At 39.1% G+C, this 22,404-nt stretch overlaps 1 protein-coding gene across 1 annotated transcript in view; it reads right to left on the minus strand.

The window, feature by feature from the left end:
• Positions 1-310: 310 nt before the first annotated feature.
• The window catches only part of LOC136875698 (zinc finger protein 501), a 63,666-nt gene continuing 41,572 nt past the window's right edge, over positions 311-22,404 (minus strand). Inside the window, exons 4-5 of the mRNA XM_067149259.2 lie at positions 2,703-2,734; positions 311-2,548 (exon numbers count right to left, since the gene is read on the minus strand). Of these exons, the coding sequence (XP_067005360.1) occupies positions 1,747-2,548; positions 2,703-2,734 (834 nt within the window). The 3' untranslated portion in view covers positions 311-1,746. The remainder of the gene's footprint in view (positions 2,549-2,702; positions 2,735-22,404) is intronic.

Consider the following 22,404-nt stretch of genomic DNA (forward strand, 5'->3'; position numbering starts at 1 on the left):
ATTTCAGTTTTGTAATTCTTATGTCATCACTAATGTCCCGCCAGTCCAATACAAAATTAAAATCTTCCTCGGCACTTTTTTCTGAACAATCACTATGCACATCATCACTTGTTTCATTGTCCAAATTTACTGAACAGTCTGAATCAGAACCGGCCACTAAAAGATTGAAGATTTCTTCACTGTCAATACTAATGTCGTTCTGCACGCTCATAGTTGCTGTGTGAAGCCTGCTCTCTGCCAGATAGCTGACAGGAATGTTGGCGGGTGGGCAGGTGAAGGATAAATAAACATAGGTCCAGTATTGGGGGCAACGTTTTCAAACAATGCTTCGTACATAGACAATACACAACTATAGATGTTTGTATTATTAAATGCACCTTTATTAAAGAAGCACACAGAAACTATAGCAGGAAAGTACCAAGTTGACAAAAGTAAACTTCCGCAACAAAAGAGTTAAGGAACATAATGTCACAATTAATTTTCCAACTTCTATTGTGGTATACTGTACCTAATGGTTAATCAGGTGGAGAATAAACACGGGTCAGAAATATATTTTTGCTTTGACTCAAAGCTGTACAACATGATCATTGGTGGCTCCTCTGAAAGATAAAGTATCTAACACATTCAGAAAAAAGTGCAGGGATTCTTTATGCATTAGACCCTGACATATATCCTAATCCAAGTCAAGATGACTACTGCTGAACCAGCATGATTAAAATCCTTGGGCAAGCTGGTAATTGAACTTCGGGATCTATCAAACTCATTAAATGTGTCTCTATAGAGACTATATTTTTATGTTACGACTCATTTTCTACCACTCTGAACAGTACATTAATCACAGTAAGCACACAGGAACAGAATGTACCAGCATACTACACAAAACCTGTTTTTACAGGAATTGTTCAAAATGCCCTCCATCAGCATTGATAAGTGCATCAAACCACTGTCACATCCAGGATTCAATGTGATGGCAGGTATGTGGCATGCTGGTACATTCCGTTCCTTGTGTTTCCCATGATTGATGTAAGAGTTGTTTTGAGATGGAAATAACATTTATGGACCCCATGTCCATATAACACATTTTCTTCATCTATATGTGAGGAATGTGTACTGAATGGCTGGCCATACCTCATTGTCACACACTGTATAAAGTCAGTGGGATTAATATATTTAACTGTTTGGTTCCGAGTACCTTTCAATAATATAACTTTGTTAAAACTTATTCTAAGCTATATATCAAAGATGAAAGGGTTGGTGGGAGAAGAGGATAAGTAATGTAACTGTAATAGCCAAGAAGTAACCAAAGGATAGGAAAGGGAAGACAAAAGTCTTGAGTGGAAAGACTGTGGGAATGCACTATTATAGACAATTCTTACACCAGCAACTGTTCAAATTAATATTAATCCATTTAATAGTTTGCATTTGAAACCAGAAATCTTCTGAAATGCCCAAGAGAGCATCTCAAACTCAACAGCTAAAATGCTAATGCTGGCTAAAATGTGCACACCTGCACGCAACCCTGCTTTTCTGAATCTAACCCAAACAGCGTATTTTATGGAACTGAGAGTAATGCTGCCAGGAAGATGAGTTGGGTCCACTGCAGACACTTCAATGTTAGCAATAACATTCTGCTAAACAATAACTCTGCACCTCTTGGAGACATCTGGAACATCCTCAAATACCTGTCCAAAGAACTAAACAATTTTAAGATTTATCAGAATGTACGGGGCAAACAACCTCAGCAAATTATGTGTTATGCATTTTCATATGTCTGTTTAAAGAGCTTTTTAGAGCAAATAATTTGTTACATGTTGGACAAGATAAAGAATCATTATTCTCTGTGTGCATTGACAAATGTTTTGTAAGTTTCTCCTCACGGTTGAAGGTCATCTTGCACATTGTGCACGGGAAAACATTGTGAATTAACATATGTCGCTTCATATGATCACGGGTGACAAATGACTTCTCACAGACAGGGCATGAATGAGGCCGCTCCCTTGTATGAACAGCAGCAATATGTTTCATCAGATTTCCTCTCTGAGCAAACGATCTTGCGCACATATTGCAGGAGTAACTTTTATCTCCACCATGAACTACCATATGGGATTTAAGACCAGAACTCTGAATGAAACCTTTACCACACAATTTGCATGAAAAAGGACGTTCACCATTATGTGTTAACATATGCCTTTTCAAATGATCGTGCTGGTTGAAATTTCTACCACATACCGTACAGCAATGTCGCTTTTCTCCAGTATGTATCACCACGTGTCGTTTCAAACTACATTTCTCTGTAAATGCCTTCTTACATACAAAGCATTCATATGGTTTCTCTCCAGTATGCACTACAAGATGTTTCCTTAGGTTACTACGAAAGCTGAACCTTCTACCACATACATCGCAAATATAGACGTGAACTAACATGTGCTTTTCCAAGTCTGCATACTGTGAGAATGATGCATTGCATATAATACATAATTGAGACTTTGGCGCATAGAGAGCAGTTGTGTGACCTTTAGCACTGGTGGAAAACGATGAATCTGGTCCACTGCAAAAGACAAACTGTAATAGGATTGCATTCAAATATCACTTCTAACTGATCCAAAAGAAATTTATAAATCAAATGTAAGTATATTTTTAAATGATATTGTTCTTATGTCCTCCTAACTATAAAATGTATATGTAGCACATGATTTGCTTACCTATTGCCAAGAGGAGATTCAATCATCACATCCTGGGGAAAATAAATATTATTTAGGGTTATCTTATACTGTTGGACAGATGCTGACATAATAAAGCAGGATGTGTCCAGAAATACACAGAACCATATAAACATCTACCAATCTAATTTGAAAAATTCTAATTCATTTAAACAAATTTTAATATTAAATCACCAACAGCAGAAAAATGAATACTTTCCATTTTGTGCCTCTATCAACTTCTGATGCTGACACATTGACAGAAAAAGTTCCTCAGAAATACAGAAGGTATCATAAGTAGAAACAAATCAAAATCAAGGTGATACGAAGAAAGTTGATGTAGAAGATAGGAAGATCAGATGGAAGAGTAAGGAAGAGATGGGAAGACAAACAGATGACGATGTTGGAAGGCATTATGACATTGTAAAAGTCTTCAGAGGATTGGTGGAAGAAGATGTAATTGATTAATGCCATCCTGCTAAGTTTTAGGACAGGTACAGCAGACGAAAAAGAAAGATAAGGGAACTAAATAATTGTGAATGAACTACGGTAACATGGTCAAAGAAAAATACCCACTAGCACTCAAGTAAGGTTATATTATTTCACAAATAGAAATTATTATCATGATGATGATGATGATAAGGTGCATTTATATTCAAAAATGATATTTCTCATTTCATGTTAAGCTAAGAAATCATAGGGTAAATTTGTTGCAGATAAAGTAAACATGTTATTAAATACTTGAAGCTATTTACATTCAATAACTGCAATGTTATTACAATCTGCATATCATACAGTGATGAAATGCAAAGTACTATTAAAGGGATTATCATTATTATTATTATTATTATTATTATTATTATTATTATTATTACTATTGTACCGGGCGGTACACCTCCAGGCCGCTAATTCAAACATTGCGCCAGTTGAAACTCCTCTATTGGAGGAAGCCTGAACTTTAACAACCACATTAATTCTAAGATTTCTCAGAAGATGTCCCTACTGTAAATTTTGAAGTGTTCTGAACTATGTCAGTTTCGATTCGTTTTTGTTTTCTCTGTAGCAAGAAATGTGAACATTCTCTTCTAGATGACACCACTTAAGAACTATAATTGTGACCCTAGTGCAAATTGAAGGAACTTCTTTTTTTTTTAAAGAAATTTTGTAGTCATAAGTTTGTTCTTTGTTAAATTTTTCTGTCATTGTTTGAGTTGGCAATGTTAATCCGTTCGTTCCGCCAGTTTCGAAATTAGCCAATCCCGAATTTCTTAAATTCATTTTCGACCAATCGAGGTTTTTTTCCCCAACCTGCTCTGTAACTGTGTTTGGTAACCAATAAAATTTTGTGGGCGGGTTGTAATCATTCATGAAACGTCTCGAATCTTCCACGAGGATATATAAACTGCTGATTTTTTGGTCTCGGGGCCACTTCAGTAACATCTTTCCTAGTGTGATTATATAGCAGGGGGCGGGAAGCGCCCCTTTCTTCAGGCGGCAGTGCATCCATCATGTAATGGCCTTTTAATAACTTCTTTGTTTGCTAGCTCAGCAGTTTAACCCTCAGGGCAGGTTCGAAACTTTTATCATGTAACCTTCCTTTAAAATGTAAAAGACACTTGGTATAAAGTTCTGTCTCTTTAACTACAAATTGGGATAGAGAGTGCCTTACCCTCTCGAGCTCCCACTCATATTGTTTTGAGGTGACTACATTTTTATAACAGTTTCCCATCTCTTCGTAATGTAATAAAGTTTTATTTTGTGTCACCTCCGTAGTATGGGATTAGCCCTTGCATATGCGGCCTAGGACCAAATTAGGTTTTAATAAAGTGTATTAGGAGTGCTGAGTACGCCTCCATTCAAGTTGGTATTTTGGGGCCATGTCATTGTCCTGTTTCTTTACTGAATAGGCCTCAGTAGGTTGGGTATTTTTACCCCTGTCTTTATGTGTCCGGAGGACAGCTTGAAGGTGGAGTTTGGTGTGGCCGTTGATGGGCTTGAACTTTGAGAGCGGGTTGGTCTTTCTTAAATTTGGGTTCTGTGTGCCTCGAGGAGGCTTTACTGGGTAATTAGGAGCTAGTGCTCCTTGGTATGATTGGGGTTTTCTGCCCCTTTGTTGAACCTTATACATAAGTAAAGATGGGCTAATTGCTCAAGAATTGTGAATCTGGGGCTCGAAGCCCAAAATCCATTAATAAACTGTAATTGTACTTTCTTAACTTGTTGATATACTACTGAGTTCCTGTTATACTTGTTATTTCTTGACCTTGAAAAGAAAATATAACCTTTGTTAAATTTTAAATTAACTTTAATTTCGTAAGTTGAGACCTGTTCATCCCAGCACCTTCTTTCACCTCTGACTACCACGGATAACTCCGTAACAATTATTATTATTATTATTATTATTATTATTATTATTATTATTATTATTATTATTATTATTATTATTATTATCATTTACACAGACATATTTAAATGCATGAAATGTAATTTTCTAAGGTTAATAAGACATTTTTCCAACTAACTCTCATGGAAAGGACAACACAACACCGTCTCTCTGGAAAGTTTTTTTATGAACTACTGAGGAAAAGGGCACATTTCATTGTAAAATTGTTGGATATTAGTCAAAATATGAATTCCTAAAAAAATTATATAACTCAGCCTTTATATTGGCCAAATAACAAAGCTGGGGCATTACTAATAGCATTTACAGCAAGATAGGGAAATACTACTGAAAAGAAAGCAGAAAAGAATTCACTTTTCCTTTCTGATAAATCTGTTTAACTACGCACCTACTACATTGACGCCTACCACATGGAGCAAAATATACCTTTTTTGCACTCTTCTTTATTTATATAACTACTCAGCTGTCAATATATCCAAAATAACAAGACTTGCTGTATTCTGATAAGGTGAATGGAAAATGATGTAAATAAATCAATAGCTACAAATGATATTTTCTTGAGTTGATATACACAAAAAATAAGAGGGGATATTTTGTTACTGGATATCATTTCAAAGCAAATCCATATGTATCTGCAGAATTTCTGCTTCCACTAATTCTTGCTATCTGAGAAAAGGAGACTTTTCCAAAAGAATGGAATAAAGGGCTGCTTATCAAACTTCCAAAGAGAGGGGACCTATCGTTTTGTGACAACTGGCATGGTATTACACTGCTCTCTGAGCCTAGCAAGGTTCTTTCATGAATCATCCTCACCAGAATTAAAGCTTATGTGGACAGTAAGCTGGGAAAAGAGCAGACTGGGTTCGGAGAAGGTCACTCCTGTATCAAACAGATCAATACTTTATGGATAATTGCAGAGCAATCAGCAGAATAACAGTCAGTTTTGTATCTCTTTATTGACTTTAAGAAGGCCTTCCATACCATTTTTAGGGCCAAGATCTGGAGAGTAACAAGGATCTTTGGCATTTCCAAGAAGATCATCACAATGATTAAGTGCGTGTTTGATAAATAAGGATTTTTAGGAGGTATAAACCTTTGTTTTACATTTCTTGTATGCTTAGCCAACGGCCGTAGCCGTGTTGAAACACTGGATCGCGTGAGATCTCCGAAGTTAAGCAATATTGGGCGTGGTCAGGAGTTGGATGGGTTGCCAAGCACTGTTGGTTGGGGGTAAGGGAATGGAGGAGCGGAAAGGAACTGGCCACCCTACCGCACGTAAACTCTGGCTCAGGAACACCTCTGCAGAGGTTCGGACCTGCCTTTGGGCAGAATAACCCTTACCTCTTGTATGCTTAAAATGGGTTTCTTTTAGGTTCCGCTTCATGGATGGGGCCAGTGATGTCTTCTAAGAATGTTTTCATGGTCGGGTTAGTTAGCACATACCACAAGACGTTTGCACGTCCCAACACCTGGCATAGTCATGAGTTATCTTTAGGATTGCCAACTGTGATATAAATGAGCATGCTGGCCCAGGTAGCCCAGGTGGTAGAGCACTGACCTTCTGAGTTCAAGTTGGCGAGTTCGATCCTGGCTCAGTCTGGTGGTATTTGAAGGTGCTGAGATACATGAACGGTTTGTCTGTAGATTTACTAGCACAGTAAAGATCTCCTGCGGGACAAAATTCTGGCAACTCGGTGTCTCTATAAACCGTAAAAGTTAGTTTTAGTTAGTAAATTAGTGGGACATAAATCCAATAACATCATTATTATTAGTAGTAGCAGGAGTAACAGAAGTGAGCATTTGCTTACTGTTGTTGCTGAACTTATTTATCCCAGCTACACTAGCAAAGTGTGCAGCTGCAGATTAATGCTGCTCAAGATGAGATTTCTGCTCATAGATAGAAATTGTACATATACTTCAGTAAGTATGCTAGGGAATTGCAGTGCAGTTTTTAGGTTAGTTATGGTAAACTTACTTACTTACTTACTTGGAGCAGAGGACTCGACAGAGGACTCAACAGAGGACTACTCAACCATCCATAGTAAAATTTAAATCTGTAGCAATCCCTTTTTTGATTTAGGCATTGTTTCACTGAGCAACAATTAAAGTTAGAAAAGTATTGCACCAACCATTCACCAAGCTATCTGCCCACTGTACTCTCTGTGGAAGACTGGATTAGTGGTGGAAATAGTTTTACGGTAAGTTTCAATGGGAAAAAATAATATTATTTATTAGAAGAAAGCAAAAGAGCTATTTAGGTTATTTTAGGTGTCAACCACCCTTTTAGGTATTCCTTGGAGCAATGAAATGCTCATATTCTGCTTCAGAAAGGGCAAAACAAACACGAGGGTTGGGGCAAAACTCACTGCAACTATTTTTTTTCTTGAACATACCAGTCCGGTTGGAAAATGTGACACATACAGATGAAAGGACAAGGTGTTAACTACATGTGTGGACAATGAATAGCACTGAAATATCGTAACACACTAATTTTGTTATGGTAGTATACAGGGCAATATGGCCTTCCCGGTGCAAAACAATAACAACACAGTACATAAATAAAGTTGACATGACAAACCTGGGCCTAAAGACCCTCAAAGTAGTCCCCTGCTACTAACACCACATGCTGCCAACGATGTGTGAGGCACTGAATACCATCTACCTCAGCATTTGCCGCACCATGTGTAAATCGGGTCACCTGTTTGCGCACAGCATTAGCAATGTCCTCTCGTGTTGCAAACCGCCTACCACGTAGTGATTCCTTAATCTTTCGAATGAAATCAAAGTCACAGGGCAAAATGTCAGGAGAGTACGGTGAGTGCTTCAATTCTTCCCATCCCCAACGTCGCAGTAGCTGCCTTACACAATCTGCTTTATGTAGTTTTGCATTGTTATGCAGGATTATTGCACTATCCCCAAGGTCCGGATGTTTCTCCCGAACGCAACATCGTACCTGTCGCACCAGGAAGTCCCTGTAGTACTGTGCAGTCACTGTTCTGCCATATGGAACAAAGTGGCAAGCAATGACACCCCTGACGTCATACACGATGATCACCATCAATTTGACTGGGGAAGGAATCTGATGGACCTCCTACCTCCTTGGTGATCCAGCATGTCGCCACTCTGCGGACTGACGTTTCAGTTCCGGTTCGTATGCCCTGGCCCAAAATTCATCGATGGCGATTATTCGTGACAAGAATTGATCACTGTCCTGTTGCCAGCGTGCAAGGTTGTCAGAGCATATTGCATATCGCACCCACCTTTGAACTTCCGCCAGTGCATGCAATACCCACCGCGATGCAATTTTGCGCAGTTACAGCTCATTACGCAATATCCTGCAGACGGTGCGTTTCTCGATGCCACTTGTCCTCTCTAACTCCAGTAGTGTACATCGTCTGTCTTCATCCAGGAGCTGCTCGATGACGGCAAGTGCCACATCGGTGTGCACAATAACAGGTCATCCCAAACGTTGCTCATCACTGGTTGACACACGTCCTTGCTGAAACTTTCCTACCCACCGTGCTAATGTACGGAGTGGTAGGACATTATTCCCAAGGGCTTCCACTAATTCACTGTGACATTCCATCGCATTTCTCCATTGGAGAATGGCTGTTTTGATGTAAGCGCGCTGCTCCACATGGATTACTTCCATCTTCCACGACACTCACCACCTGACTGATTTCACAGCCCTCGCTGCGCTACTACCAGCTATCACAGAGCCATCTGTTTTTCTGCATACACACTATGCCTGCAGAACTTCCACATGACCATATACGTTTGTGATCCATTCACATACCTACAAGAAAAAAAATAGTTGCCATGACTTTTGCCCCAATCCTTAAATATGACTTGAAATTTGTTCATTAAATAGCAAGGAAGAAAATAGGTTAAAACCTAAAAATCCAGACCGTAATGATGAGTACACATACAAGTGAAACATAAAGGACGTTTGAGGGAACCAACTGAAGTTATGACTGGTGTGAAACAAGGATGTCTACTTTCACTCTTACTGTTCCTTAAAACTCTTGAAGTTGTCATGAGAAGCGCAATGAATAAGCAACTGGGATCGTGGAATCTTACTCAATGACTGGAAGATTTCTACTTTGCTACTGACCTATGCTTACTTGCTCATAGTTGTAGACATATAGAAACTAAGCTTAAAGACCTGGAAAATGAAGCACAGGAAGTTCGACTTCTGACTGACATTAAGAAGACAAAGGAAATGAGATGGAGGAACCTAAATAATACACTGTTGCAACTGGATGGGCAGGTTATAGAGAGAGTGAATAGCTTCCACTACCTAAGCAGCATTGTAATGGTGAGGCAGACGTAAACATAACCAGCCATTTGAACAAAGTTAAGAGTAGGTTCACAACACTCCATCCCATATAGACCCAGTTCTATCAACGAGGGTTAAATAAACTATAACCCTGGGTTTGTTACCTAGGGTTAATATTTTAACTCGTTCTTACAAGTCACGCTTTTCACCAAGCAATCGGCAGAGGGTTGACTAACACCGTATTAACCCTCGCCAGAAACAGCTGCCCTTACCGATCAAGGAGGCAGTGACTAAAAATCAGAGATTATGAACACATTTCTTGCATGGTTCTTTCGTTTATTTCTTGTGCAGTATTCTGATTTCTACCTCATTTCTGTGGTAGATATTATTCTTTACTATTATTCTTTTGTGATCATGATAGAACTAATTGCAGTGAGCTAAAAATGAAGGAAGTTCAGAAGAGAAATAGGGGCACAAATATTTCTGCTTTAGAAAAACATTACTTACAGAATTATCCACCGAGTACCAAAGCATTATAAAATGCAAGAAGACTGACAAGATAAAACTAAAAGAAAAGGAGGACATATGGAAAAAAATAACAGGCAAATTTAACAGCACTGCCCATGTTACAGTCCACCTTGCAACTATATCAGAAATTTTGAGATTAGAATCACAGATTACTTGACAATTGACAGAAATATAACCCTTGTTGTCTCCGACCATTATATGAAATGACCCTGTGGTATAAAACTTTAGTGCAATCAATACCTTTAGCATATGAGAGAGAGACCTGTTTCGGTCTGTTGTGTACTGTAACCTCTCGCGAATTTCACCGACGACTTTACCGACAACGGTTTTTGACAGTTTATACCTCTTCAGAAATTGTTCCTCAGATAGATTTTGAAAGTCATTCCTTCTTATTATAGGCTTATTTCTGTTAGGAACACCATTTAACAAGTCTAAATAAATCAACTCTGCATCAAATGCATGATTCACAGTGGACATTTGCTTTTAACATCAAGTTCAACCTAGATGAAAAGAGGGGTCAAGTTAACTTCAGCCTCAACCTAAAGTTAGAATGAACCCTATTTGATGAAACAGAATGAATAGTCAAATTCAGAGTTAAAACTGTATAACACAGGGTTAAGGTTTATCCACATTGATGAAACCGGCCCACAGAGGTCTAAAGAACTCAGTATGAGAAGAAAACTGTGGATCTTCAATAGCAATGTTAAGTCTGTGCTGTTGTACACATGTAAAAATTGGAAAGTGACCAAATCTTTGAAACGGAAGATTCAGACATGTGTGAACAAATGTCTTAGAAACATCTTAGGGATATACCGGCCAGACGTGTTGTCAAATGAGGAATTGTGGAAGACAACGCAGCAATTACTGATGAACAGCAGATCAAGACAAGAAAATGGCAGTAGACTGGTCTTACAATGCGTAGACCTGATGACAACACAGCAAAACAAGCTTTCGAGTGGAATCCTCAGGGCCAGAGTAGGAGAAGACGACCTAGACCTAAGATGACATGGAGGAAAACAATGGAGATAGAGAGTGAGCAGCTTGGGTATACATGGGGAACGCTGAAACACATGCCACATCACAGAACCAGATGGTGAAACACCGTCATGGCCCTATGCTCCTCAACAGGAGTTTAAAGAATTAAGAACAGTTTCCTGTTTCAAATTTGTTGCTAAAGTTGTATTTTCTAATTAATATCCATTTACCTAGGTATATTTTAAATTTATTGATTTATTTATCCTTTTGTTTGTTGCATAATTAAGTCAATTAATTAAGAATGAATTGTATTAAATATATTTTGGAATTCATATTACTTTAGTATTACATCATCACGACCTGAAGCCTTGCCACTTCCCAACCCTCTGCACTGCTACAGAATATAATTTGCCAAAAATCAGCCTGAAATAGACAAGCTGATTTTCATAACACCAACTTTCAATGCATGCTCAGAGTGAAATGTTGTCACATCAAATAACACAAAGCTACAGAGAAGAACAGATATTTACACATTATTACAAATGGCATGTTGAATTTGGTTCAACCATAGTTCTAGGTAAATCAAGACCCCTCCACTGAAAAGTGAAATTACTTGTGATTTTTAACAATCATCGTAGTTGTCATCGACAGTTACTCGTTTCCGAGTTTACATACTTCCTGGATAATAGCTCGCTTCAGTTCACGGCAGTTTGTGTTTAAACTTCCAATGAATGTACAGGCCAATTCTTGCATAGAACATATGTCCACACATCGCGCAGCTGAGGAGCGGGGAAAATCTTGGCTGGGTTTGACGAAGTTTGTGTTCCTGTTGCTTAATATATTCATGCCTGTGGCTTTCTTGTTTGAAGTGTTGAACTGAGGCACAGACAATGTGCTGCCAAATAAATGGTCCTTGGCAAGTGTTTCCCAGGTTTCTGGGTTTATTTCTGACATTTTTAAGGATTGTTTCAGTTAGTCTTTGAAACGTCTCAGGGGGCCACCCTGTGGTCTTAAACCGGAAGTAAGATCACCATATAGAGGACCTGGCGCGGTAGTCTATGGTGTAATTCATACAGCACACATGTCCTGCTCATCTGAAGTGATGGCCAATGACCAATGCTTCTGCACTCTTAGCGCAAGCTTTCTTGAGAACTTCAATATTAGAGATGTAGTTTTCCAACTTTATGTTCATAATGGAGTGTAGTTTTTGCTGGTGAAAGGGCTCCAGCTTTTCGATCTCACAGTCGTATAAGGTCCACGTTTCACAGCCTTAGAGAAGTGTAGATATGACTACAGCATGGTACACCATTAGTTTTCTGCGTGAATTGTAAGGTTTTTATTCCTGAAGACTCTGTGTGATAGTCGGCCAAAGGCAACATGGGCAGCACGAAGCCGGTTTTCCACATCCTGTTCTGAAGTACAACTCTTTGACAAGATACTCCCAAGGTAAGTGAAGTGGTCTACTTGTTCTAGTTTGGTGTTTGAGATGGGAATGTTAAATTCTGGAATGATAGTCCCTGGTGGACAGCCTCCGTGGCTCAGATGGCAGCGCGTCGGCCTCTCACCGCTGGATACCATGGTTCAAATCCCGGTCACTCCATGTGAGATTTGTGCTGGACAAAGTGGAGGCGGGACAGGTTTTTCTCCGGGTACTCCGATTTTCCCTGTCATCTTTCATTCCAGCAACACTCTCCATTCTCATTTCAACGCAATCTATCAGTCATTAATAAATCACTTTGGGAGTGGCGACCCCATTGTACTAACAGCCTATTTATGATTCATTCATCACATCCCTGACCCGGTCAAAGACTGGAAAACAGGTTGTAGGTTTTCATTTTCAGTCCCTGGTGGAGGCTGAGCAAGTACCTGGATTTTTTGGCATTGATGGTGAGGCCAAAAAGGTCATATGAATCCTTCAAACTGTTCACTGACTGTTGCAGTTCCTCAGGTGTAAGAGCCGGTGATGCGGTATCATCAGCATACTACATTTCAGTTATAGTTCCGTTTTTATGAGTTTCGACTTGACAGTTAACCGGAAACTGCTACGAATACAAATACAAATACAAATACAAACGAATACAAACAGCTGATTTACGATACACAACACGAACGGAAATATATATACTGGAATATGTCCATAATCAATTATTCTTTGTAGCAACATACATAATTCACATAAGATGAACAACAATACAGAACACATTTAGGATAAGACTACAAGACAAACATATATCAATGCTCGAAAAGATAAAGATAAAACATGAGTAAATTAAATTAAATTTCTACTCACCATGTAGAAGAGCTTGCGTTGCTGTTAGATTCAATTTCCCCTAATGAAGGAAATAATCCTACAAAGGGAACACACCACTCATTTTTGAGTCACTATCGGCATTGTAATCGTCTGTTGAGGTGTCACTCTCGCCTGACCCTAAAGAGATAATAAACTCTTCAACATAATCGTCTGTAAGACTTTCTTTCTCCCAAGCTTTAATCATCTCTGATTTCGTGTGTCTCACAACGTTGCTCCAGTCCTCCGCACTTATACGGCCTATGGCTTCTAAAATAAGTCTTTCAACTTCCGAAACTGTGAAGAGTCGGTTATTTTCAGCTACATAATCCTTCACTTGGGCCCAAATCAGTTCTATCGCATTAAAGTGGCAATGTATGGTGGAAGGCGAACTACTTTATGGCCATGCCTCTTAGCTATTTCATCCACCACATAAACTGGGCGCTGGGGCTTGTTTTGTTTCACAAGTTGCATGAGATCCCCCTTCCTCATGTCATCGCGAACCGAAATATCGTGCTCCTTCAACCAATTAATCAGCTCATTCTTTCTAGCCGCCATTGTTGGTGCTTTGTCAAGAATGACGGAGTGGTAGGGGGCATTGTCCATGATTATAATGCTCTTTTCAAGCAAGTTGCTCAGCAGCCTTTCCTCAAACCATTTCTGGAATGTGCCACTATTCATTTCTTCGTGGTAATCTCCGGTTTTCTTAGATCGGAACATGTACAAGCAATTTGGCACAAAACCTTGCGAAGTACCGGCGTGAATCTGACTCTGCCCCCCTTTTCAACAGGTACTGGCATAGTGCCTTCTACTGAATCATCTGTCCAGCCTTTGCTCTGGGAATGAGAAGCATTAACCCAAGTTTCGTCCAATCATACAATAGAATCAAAATTCTCCTTTATAATCTCTCTCAGAAATCTACACCGCCACATCACGATATCGCTTCTCTCCATCAGCACTCTTCGCCTGTTAAATTTCTTGTACCTAAAACCCAGATTTTTAACTACTTTTCTAAGAGAAGATTTGCTCCCACTAAAAAGTTCACTGCTTTCAAGAGAACGACCCAATTTCTCACGAGTAGGATATTCTTTCCTACGGTAATAGGCGTAAATATGCCGGCGAATAGCATCTTGTTGAAAAGAGTCTAATTCCGTTACAGATTTAGGCTTCTTCCTATTCTTCCCTGGAGTTTCAAGTTTGGACGGCCCCGCTGTCTGGTAATCGGCAGAGTACTTCTCCTTCCCTATGCTTATAACTGTGCTCCTGTTGATTTTGGTCGCATCAGCTGTTCTCTGAACTGCTTTCGCAACAGGCAAGAGAGGCGCGCCGTTATCTTTCTCCTTCTAGAAATACTCCCTAACATTGCAAACAATTTCCCGGGCCTGGCTCCTTAGTGGAGTACCACGTCCGAAAGGCTTTCTTCTCTTGGGAGTTTCATCCTTAGACGTAGGCGTCGACATGACAGAATATCAAATTCACACACGGGCCTAAAATTAACCTACAATATAACTACCGAACAAAATATTAAACTAAGCTACTATATAAATTAGATCACTTGTTACACACTATTCACTACAATATAACGCGCTATACTATTAAAAATACTAAACAATACTTTTATAAACTCTACACTACGAAATATAAACGAACAACAGCCTAGCACAAAGACACACAAAGACCGCGAAAAGAACGGAGCTCAATACAACACACAGCTGATAGCTTCGGTTTAAAAGAGTGGAGAAGTGATCCTTCCAGCACTTGCATAAGGACCACAAAATGCTCAAGACAGCCAAAGCGTTTCAGAACTGCCCACACAACGAGTCTTGGAACACTGATACCAATATAGTTTGTCTGTTATTGGACATTATAAATTTTACAGCTAAATCATTCCTGGTTGCCAGCGTTTTGCCCCAGTGTGCTAAGTTGGGTTCATCAGTTGGTAAATAGCACACCCACCAAGACACATGACTAGTGCATACCGTAGAGGCCACTGTGTAGGCTACTTCGAGCCACCGGCAGTGCCAATGCACTATGAGAACTTTGTCTCATTTTCAAAAATTGATGCCTGCCTGTCCATCAGATGATGAAGATGTTGATTCCCATAGGAAACCTGAAATATTTGTTCTGAATGAGTAAATTTATAATACCAATATAGTTGGTCCGTTAATGGACATTATAAATTTTCCAGCTAACTCATTTCTGGTTGCCAGCTTTTCGCCCAGTGTGCTAAGTTGTGCTCATCATGTGGTAAATAGTACACCCACCAAGACGCATGGCTAGTGCATACTGTGGAGGCCGCTGCGTAGGCTACTTCGAGCCACCGGCAGTACCAATGCACTATGAGAACTTTGTCTCATTTTCAAAAATTCATGCCTGAACCTTTTTACTCTTATTTAATCATAATGTTATAATATTTTGTGTAATGATATGTTTATATCTATGTACTTATGCTCATTTCTCACATTTTGGCTGAAGATGACGCTAAATAGCGCTGAAACTAGTTCCAAGTAAACATGTTATAACTTAACCATTATAACATTTATTTGCATTGAAAAGGTGGACCTCCTAAGTTACCTCTCTTACATTCTCAGTTCAATATGGATATAAGATGAAATTCTTAAATTTAAATTCCTCAGCTGACTCAATGATAGCCCTTTGGAGTGTTGACCAATCTTTGTCCACTTGATTTGTGCATACTGGATTGCTTGCCAATCAGCTCATGATCGCATTTTGGAAGTCTGATGATGTGGATTTATCTGAGAGCTTGAAAGTGGCAATCTTGCATCGGGGCTTACTGGGGTAATGCAGTTGGTTTCCAATGGAAGGATATTCTGAGTCGACAGATCAGAAGTTTGTGATCTGTCCAACAATCATCAATATTGCTTGCAGTCTTAGTGATGAGAACATCCTTCTTGCCACACTGTCGGTTGATGATGAAGTGAAAGATGTGCAGATGCTTAGATCATGGGTGTATCCATGTAGTCTTGTGGCAGTTAGGTAGGCAAAACTGATTGTTAGTGATGAACAGCTCATATTCTGCAAACAGGCCGAAAAGTAGCAGACCACAGGCATTGCAATTAGCAATACCATGTTTGCCTGTTACACTTACCCACAACCGATTATCCCTTCCCACTCTGGCATTGCAGTCTCCAGGCATTGGCAGTTTGTCTGATGGTGCAATCTTGGTGATGATGGAGTTCAGCTGGTGGTAGAAATGGTTCTTAGTTTCATCATCAGCTCTTAGGGTGGGGGCATATGCAGAGATGAGTGTGAGGAACCTATCTCCGGAGAGTGGTATACGGAGTGTAATTAGCGTTTCAATGAATGCAATGGTTGTGAGCTGATGATCATTTACCAGTTTTGCCTTAACTGCGAATCCAACCCCATGAATATGGTTCTCTCCATTCTCCTTCCCTTTCCAAAAGATGGTATAAACTAATCCAGACTCAATGATCCTCCCTTTATCTGATAGTCTGGTTTCGCTCAGTGCAGTGACGTCTATGTTTAGTCTAACAAGCTCATGAGTGATGAGAGCTGTTCTTCTCTCCGGTCTGTCACTGTTGTTGTTATCAAGCAATGTTCTAACATTTCAGGATCAATTATAATTTTATATTCGTCTGCCATATTTCAACCGCTTGTGGGGTTACCCGCTGTGTGCGGCTGCCCAGCCAGGCGAAAGGGTGTGCGATGCTTAGCCCACATTTTCTAGGGCCTTCACCATTTGGGGTGGGCAGTGATGGTCCTAAATAGGCCTTCCCAGACATAGACGCAGGACTGAATTCTTGATTGGCCACCAGGTCTCGTGAAGATGACCATCACACATCTGCAGCCAACGAGCAGGTCCGGACTAGAGGCTCCCAGTTCACCCTAAACCTGCCTCAACCATCCTTGCCCCATCCCCGCTGGACTTGATCGAAGTGATGAAAGTAGCAGGAAAAGTGCCACTGGTGTGGATTTGTTCAAGCAGGATCCCAACTTGCCAGGAAGTGACAATCACACTATGGTCTGGAAGCCATATCCTGCAGCACATGTGAGATGAGATGTGCAGGGTTATGCACAGAGATTGCAACAGACTGCTGCAGACTCCAGTTATGAGTGAGTAGCGCCTTCACAGCCAGTAATCTCATCCACCTCTACAACTGTTGGGAACGGAAGTGAGCGGTTCCTCTTGGGTCTTCCACTGATGGATTCCAGTGTCATTTCCTCCACTAAGGGGACCATCACCCCACCTAAGGGAGATCATCTGCCCGAAGCTGTTGGCCCCTTTAGGGGGTCAGGTTACTTACCGCCTCCCAACACTCAGTGTTAGCAGTTTTACAGCTGGGTGCCAGACCAAAACCCTCCTTCTTTCTCATTCCAGACTTGTGAAGCTGATTCCTGCTTCGGAATTGAATTTCCGTTACTGAACTGAACATCAGCATTCCAAAGGCATCATTAAAGTACTATCCGAAATGATTCATTCTAGTAGGGAAAGGCTCTTATAGAGTCCAATTTAAAAATTATTTCCCTTAACAAAGAAGGACTGACTTCTTGTAAAGATCTTTTATATGAAATATGCCCAAAACATAATTGTGAAGTTTTATGTATACAAGAAACTCATAGAGATGTTAATCAACGATGTCCTAAAATCCCTGGAATGAGATTGGCAGTCGAACATCCTCATGGCCATTATGGAAGTGCCATCTTCACTAAACCAGATATCAGGATTATTGCAACCTCCATCACAGATGAAAATGACACAGAGATTATTGCAATAGAATTGAGTAACTCTATCGTTTTTTTCCCATTTCTAAACCCCCAAAAGTAAGCTTTTCATTCAGACAACCTGATAATCTGCATTTGCAGAATGTGTCCATCTTCGTGGATGATTTCAACAGCCACAGCATTACATGGGGTTATCCATATGATGAGAATGGAGAAGCTGTTATGTATTGGGCAGAATCACACTAACTGTCCCTCATTCATGATAACAAACTTTGTTCATCCTTCAACAGAGAAAGGTGCAAACGTGGATACAATCCAGACCTTATTTTTGTTAGTGAGCAGATTGCCCATCAGTGTGTTAAATCTCTCTGCCTTCCTATTCCTAACACACAGCATCGTCCCATAATGTGCCAGATATTAGCCGCAATTAGACCACACAGTGTTTACTTTAAGAGAAGATATCATTTCAAAAAGGCAAACTGGGAATGTTTCACTTCCTCTTTGGATAAATTTATGAGTATGATCAGTCCCATACCAGAGGCACATGACCAATTTATTGATGCCATTAGATTGTGTTCTAAAGAAACCATTCCAAAAGGATGCAGAACTAATTACATATATGGTCTTTGCCAGGAAACATCTGTCCCACTGAAAAACTACTTCAATTTGTATGAAAGGGATCCTTTTAGTGCTGAAACTATTGCAAGCAGACAACAACTTCTCTCTGCTATTTCAGAGACTAAACGAGAACAGTGGTTAAAATTGATGGAAGAGGTTAACATGGATAGGAGTAGTCAGAAGGCCTGGAGGCTAGTCAGGCATCTCAGTAATGATCCTAATAAAGCATTATCGCTTTGTAACGTATCTGCAAACCAAATTGCTCACCAACTCGTCCAAAATGGCAAGTCTGTAAACTCCAGTTCTAAAACAAAAGTGGATGTTACTAAGTCAGAATTCATACCAGAGATCAGTATGTTTTCTAATCCCTTTACCATAGCAGAACTGAACGAGGCTATAAATATCAGTAAAAATGGAAGGGCTCCTGGTGTAGATAAAATCTGTATTCAACAAATCAAGAATTTTGAACCTGTTACCAGAGAATGGGTACTAAATCTACTTAACAATTGCATTTAAACATGCAGAATACCCAAAATTTGGAGGAAATGTAGAGTTATAGCACTCCTTAAATCAGGAAAAGATCCACATGATCATAAAAATTACAGACCAATTCCTTGCTCTGTCATTTATTCAAGATCTTAGAACAAATGATTCTGGTAAGGCTTACAAAAATAGTTGAACCACATTTGATCCCAGAACAAGCTGGTTTTAGAAGAGGGAAGAACTGTACATCACAAATCATCCATTTGCCCCAATATATTGAAGATGGTTTTGAAAATCGGATAATAACCGGAGCAGTCTTCATCAACCTAACTACAGTGTATGACACAGTTAGTCACCAAATTCTGTTGAGTAAACTTAATAAGATGGCAAAGGACAACAAGCTGACTGAATTTCTTTGATGTCTTCTTGAAAATCGAAGATTCCTTGTATATTTCAAAGGGTGACATAGTCGTTGGAAGAACCTCAGGAATGGTCTAACCCAAGGTAGTGTTTTGTCTCCAATATTATTTAATATTTACACGAATGATCAACCCTTCCCAAAAGGAACAAAAGGCTTCATTTATGCAGATGATCAAGCTATTGTCATCCAGCGTGATCAGTTTGAGAGTGTTGAACAGGGACTAATCGAAGCCTTAGATGAAGTAAGTCCATAGTCCATACTACGGAGAAAACCATCTAAAGCCTAACGACTCAAAGATGCAAGTTTGCGCTTTTCACTTAAAGAATATGAAAGCAAGAAGAAAACTGAAGATTTTCTGGGAAGGTGTTCTCTTGAATCACTGCCCAAGACCTAAATATCTAGAAGTAACTCTGGATCGGCACTCTGGTATGAACAACATTGTGTTAACACGAAACACAGAGTATCTACGCAAAATTCCATTCTTCGCAAGTTATGCAGTACTAGCTGGGGAATGCAAGGTCAAACAATGACAACTACTGCTTTAGCACTGAGATACTCTGCAGCAGAATATGCATGCTCTGTTTGGTATAGGTCATGTCATGCCAAACAGGTAGATAATGCTTCAAATGAAACTTGCCAGCTTATAACTGGTTGCCTAAGATCTACACCTTGTGATAAGGTATACTGCTTGGCTGGCATTGCTCCCCCCAGGCATTAGACGTGAAGTAGCTGCCAAACATGAAAGATCTAAAGTAGACATTTCCCAAACACATCCATTACATGATTATCAACCTGCTCAACAATGACTGAAATCGAGGAAAAGTTTTCTTCATTCTACTGAGTGCCTTTCGGGGTCAGCTCAATCATCAAGACTAACTTCCTGGAGATCCAGAAACCTTCATCTCAAGGGATGGACCGAACCATCTGAAACTCTTCCAGCCAGTTATGAAGAGTCGTGGTCTACATGGAAGAGTCTGAACAGGCTGTGGTCTGGGGTCGGTCGATTAAGAACAATATGAAGAAGTGGGGTCTATTTGATGATCTGATGAGTCAACCCTCTGTGCCTGCGGAGGAGAACAAACCATGGCACACCTCCTTAATTGCAACTCTTGCCCTCTCGTTTGCACCATGCAAGATTTAGTTAAGGCCACACCAAATGATCCAGATCTAGCCAAAGTCTAGTCCAATATGATATAATTGCTACTCTGAATGTACCTCTAGTATGTTTTTACCAGTTAGGCCTATCTAATTATTTCTCATTCTAAACTAATAATTTATATGATATATTGCTTCTGATACGAATAAATAAAATTCCGGACTTGGGACCGGACAATGGCAGAGTTACGGAAAAATTACAATTTAACAAAATAGTAAATGAAATAAAAGGACTAGACAAATGGTTTAGATATATAGATGACATATTTGTGATCATCAATGAACAAGTAAAACCTATTGCAAGCTGTCCACTTCATGGCCGTATCGATGAGTTTAATCAACAAATTAATATAAAAAGCCACCTAATCGATACTTTATTTCTTTTGCCTTTGGCAAACTTAAAAATACATTAACAAACACAGTACATGTTTCGACCACTCAGTGGTCATCTTCAGCTGTATATAAAAAATCTTAGATGATAACATTTAAAAAGCAAGCACATTGGATCTTAAAACTATATCCCATGGGAATCCAAAAACTATTGTTCTAGATGCTTTAAATGAAATGGAAGATGGGGAGGGGGGTTGGGGGTGAGGAGATTTATGTGAATGATACTTAAATTACAGTATCGTTTACAATTGTGTTTAAAAACTTAAATGATGAAAAACATATTTAAAATATTTAAAAGTGTCTATGGAAAAATTCTTTTTGATAACATTAGGTGGCGTGAATAAAAAGTTCGTGTTTGTAATAATCTTCAGGCATTTGTGAGAAAATAATAACTTAATTAAAATTCGCGTCTGTGGTGCTGTTAAACACTTTGTTTTTAATAAACATACTTTAAAATATTCTAAAGTGTCTATGGTAAGGCACTTATTCAAAAACACGTGTGCTTGAATGAAAGTTTATGTCAGATGCACCAGTCTTCAGGTATTTATTGTTTATATTTAATAACTTCCTTGAGTGATATTCTTGTGGTTAAAAGGCCGTGTTGACTGTTTAACTTCCGAGAATTGCTCTTCGGAATGTGATAAAAGAAATTGTGTTAGTCGTTTAACTTGTTAAAACCCTGTGGTGGCTTCTGTTATACAAAATGGCGATCTGATTCGGGCACCTTGCCTCGCGATCTGTAACCAGCAGGAGATCGTAATATATTAAAATATGACATATGATAAAAGTAAAAAGCTCCAAATTCTAAATAGATAGCGGGAAGATATTTGAATTCGAGATTGCGTGGCCCTGACTTATCTTATCTGGCAAATGTTTAATCCGCCACAAGAATATCACTCAAGGAAGTTATTAAATATAAACAATAAATACCTGAGGACTGGTGCATCTGACATAAACTTTCATTCAAGCACAAGTGTTTTTGAATAAGTGCCTTACCATAGACACTTTAGAATATTTTAAAGTATGTTTATTAAAAACAAAGTGTTTAACAGCACCACAGACGCGAATTTTAATTAAGTTATTATTTTCTCACAAATGCCTGAAGATTATTACAAACACGAACTTTTTATTCACGCCACCTAATGTTATCAAAAAGAATTTTACCATAGACGCTTTTAAATATTTTAAATATGTTTTTCATCATTTAAGTTTTTAAACACAATTGTAAACGATACTGTAATTTAAGTATCATTCACATAAATCTCCTCACCCCCAACCCCCCTCCCCATCTTCCATTTCATTTAAAGCATCTAGAACAATAGTTTTTGGATTCCCATGGGATATAGTTTTAAGATCCAATGTGCTTGCTTTTTAAATGTTATCATCTAAGATTTTTTATATACAGCTGAAGATGACCACTGAGTGGTCGAAACATGTACTGTGTTTGTTAATGTATTTTTAAGT

This window comes from Anabrus simplex, chromosome 6, assembly GCF_040414725.1.
Source record: "Anabrus simplex isolate iqAnaSimp1 chromosome 6, ASM4041472v1, whole genome shotgun sequence".
NCBI classification, from domain to species: Eukaryota; Metazoa; Arthropoda; class Insecta; order Orthoptera; family Tettigoniidae; genus Anabrus; species Anabrus simplex.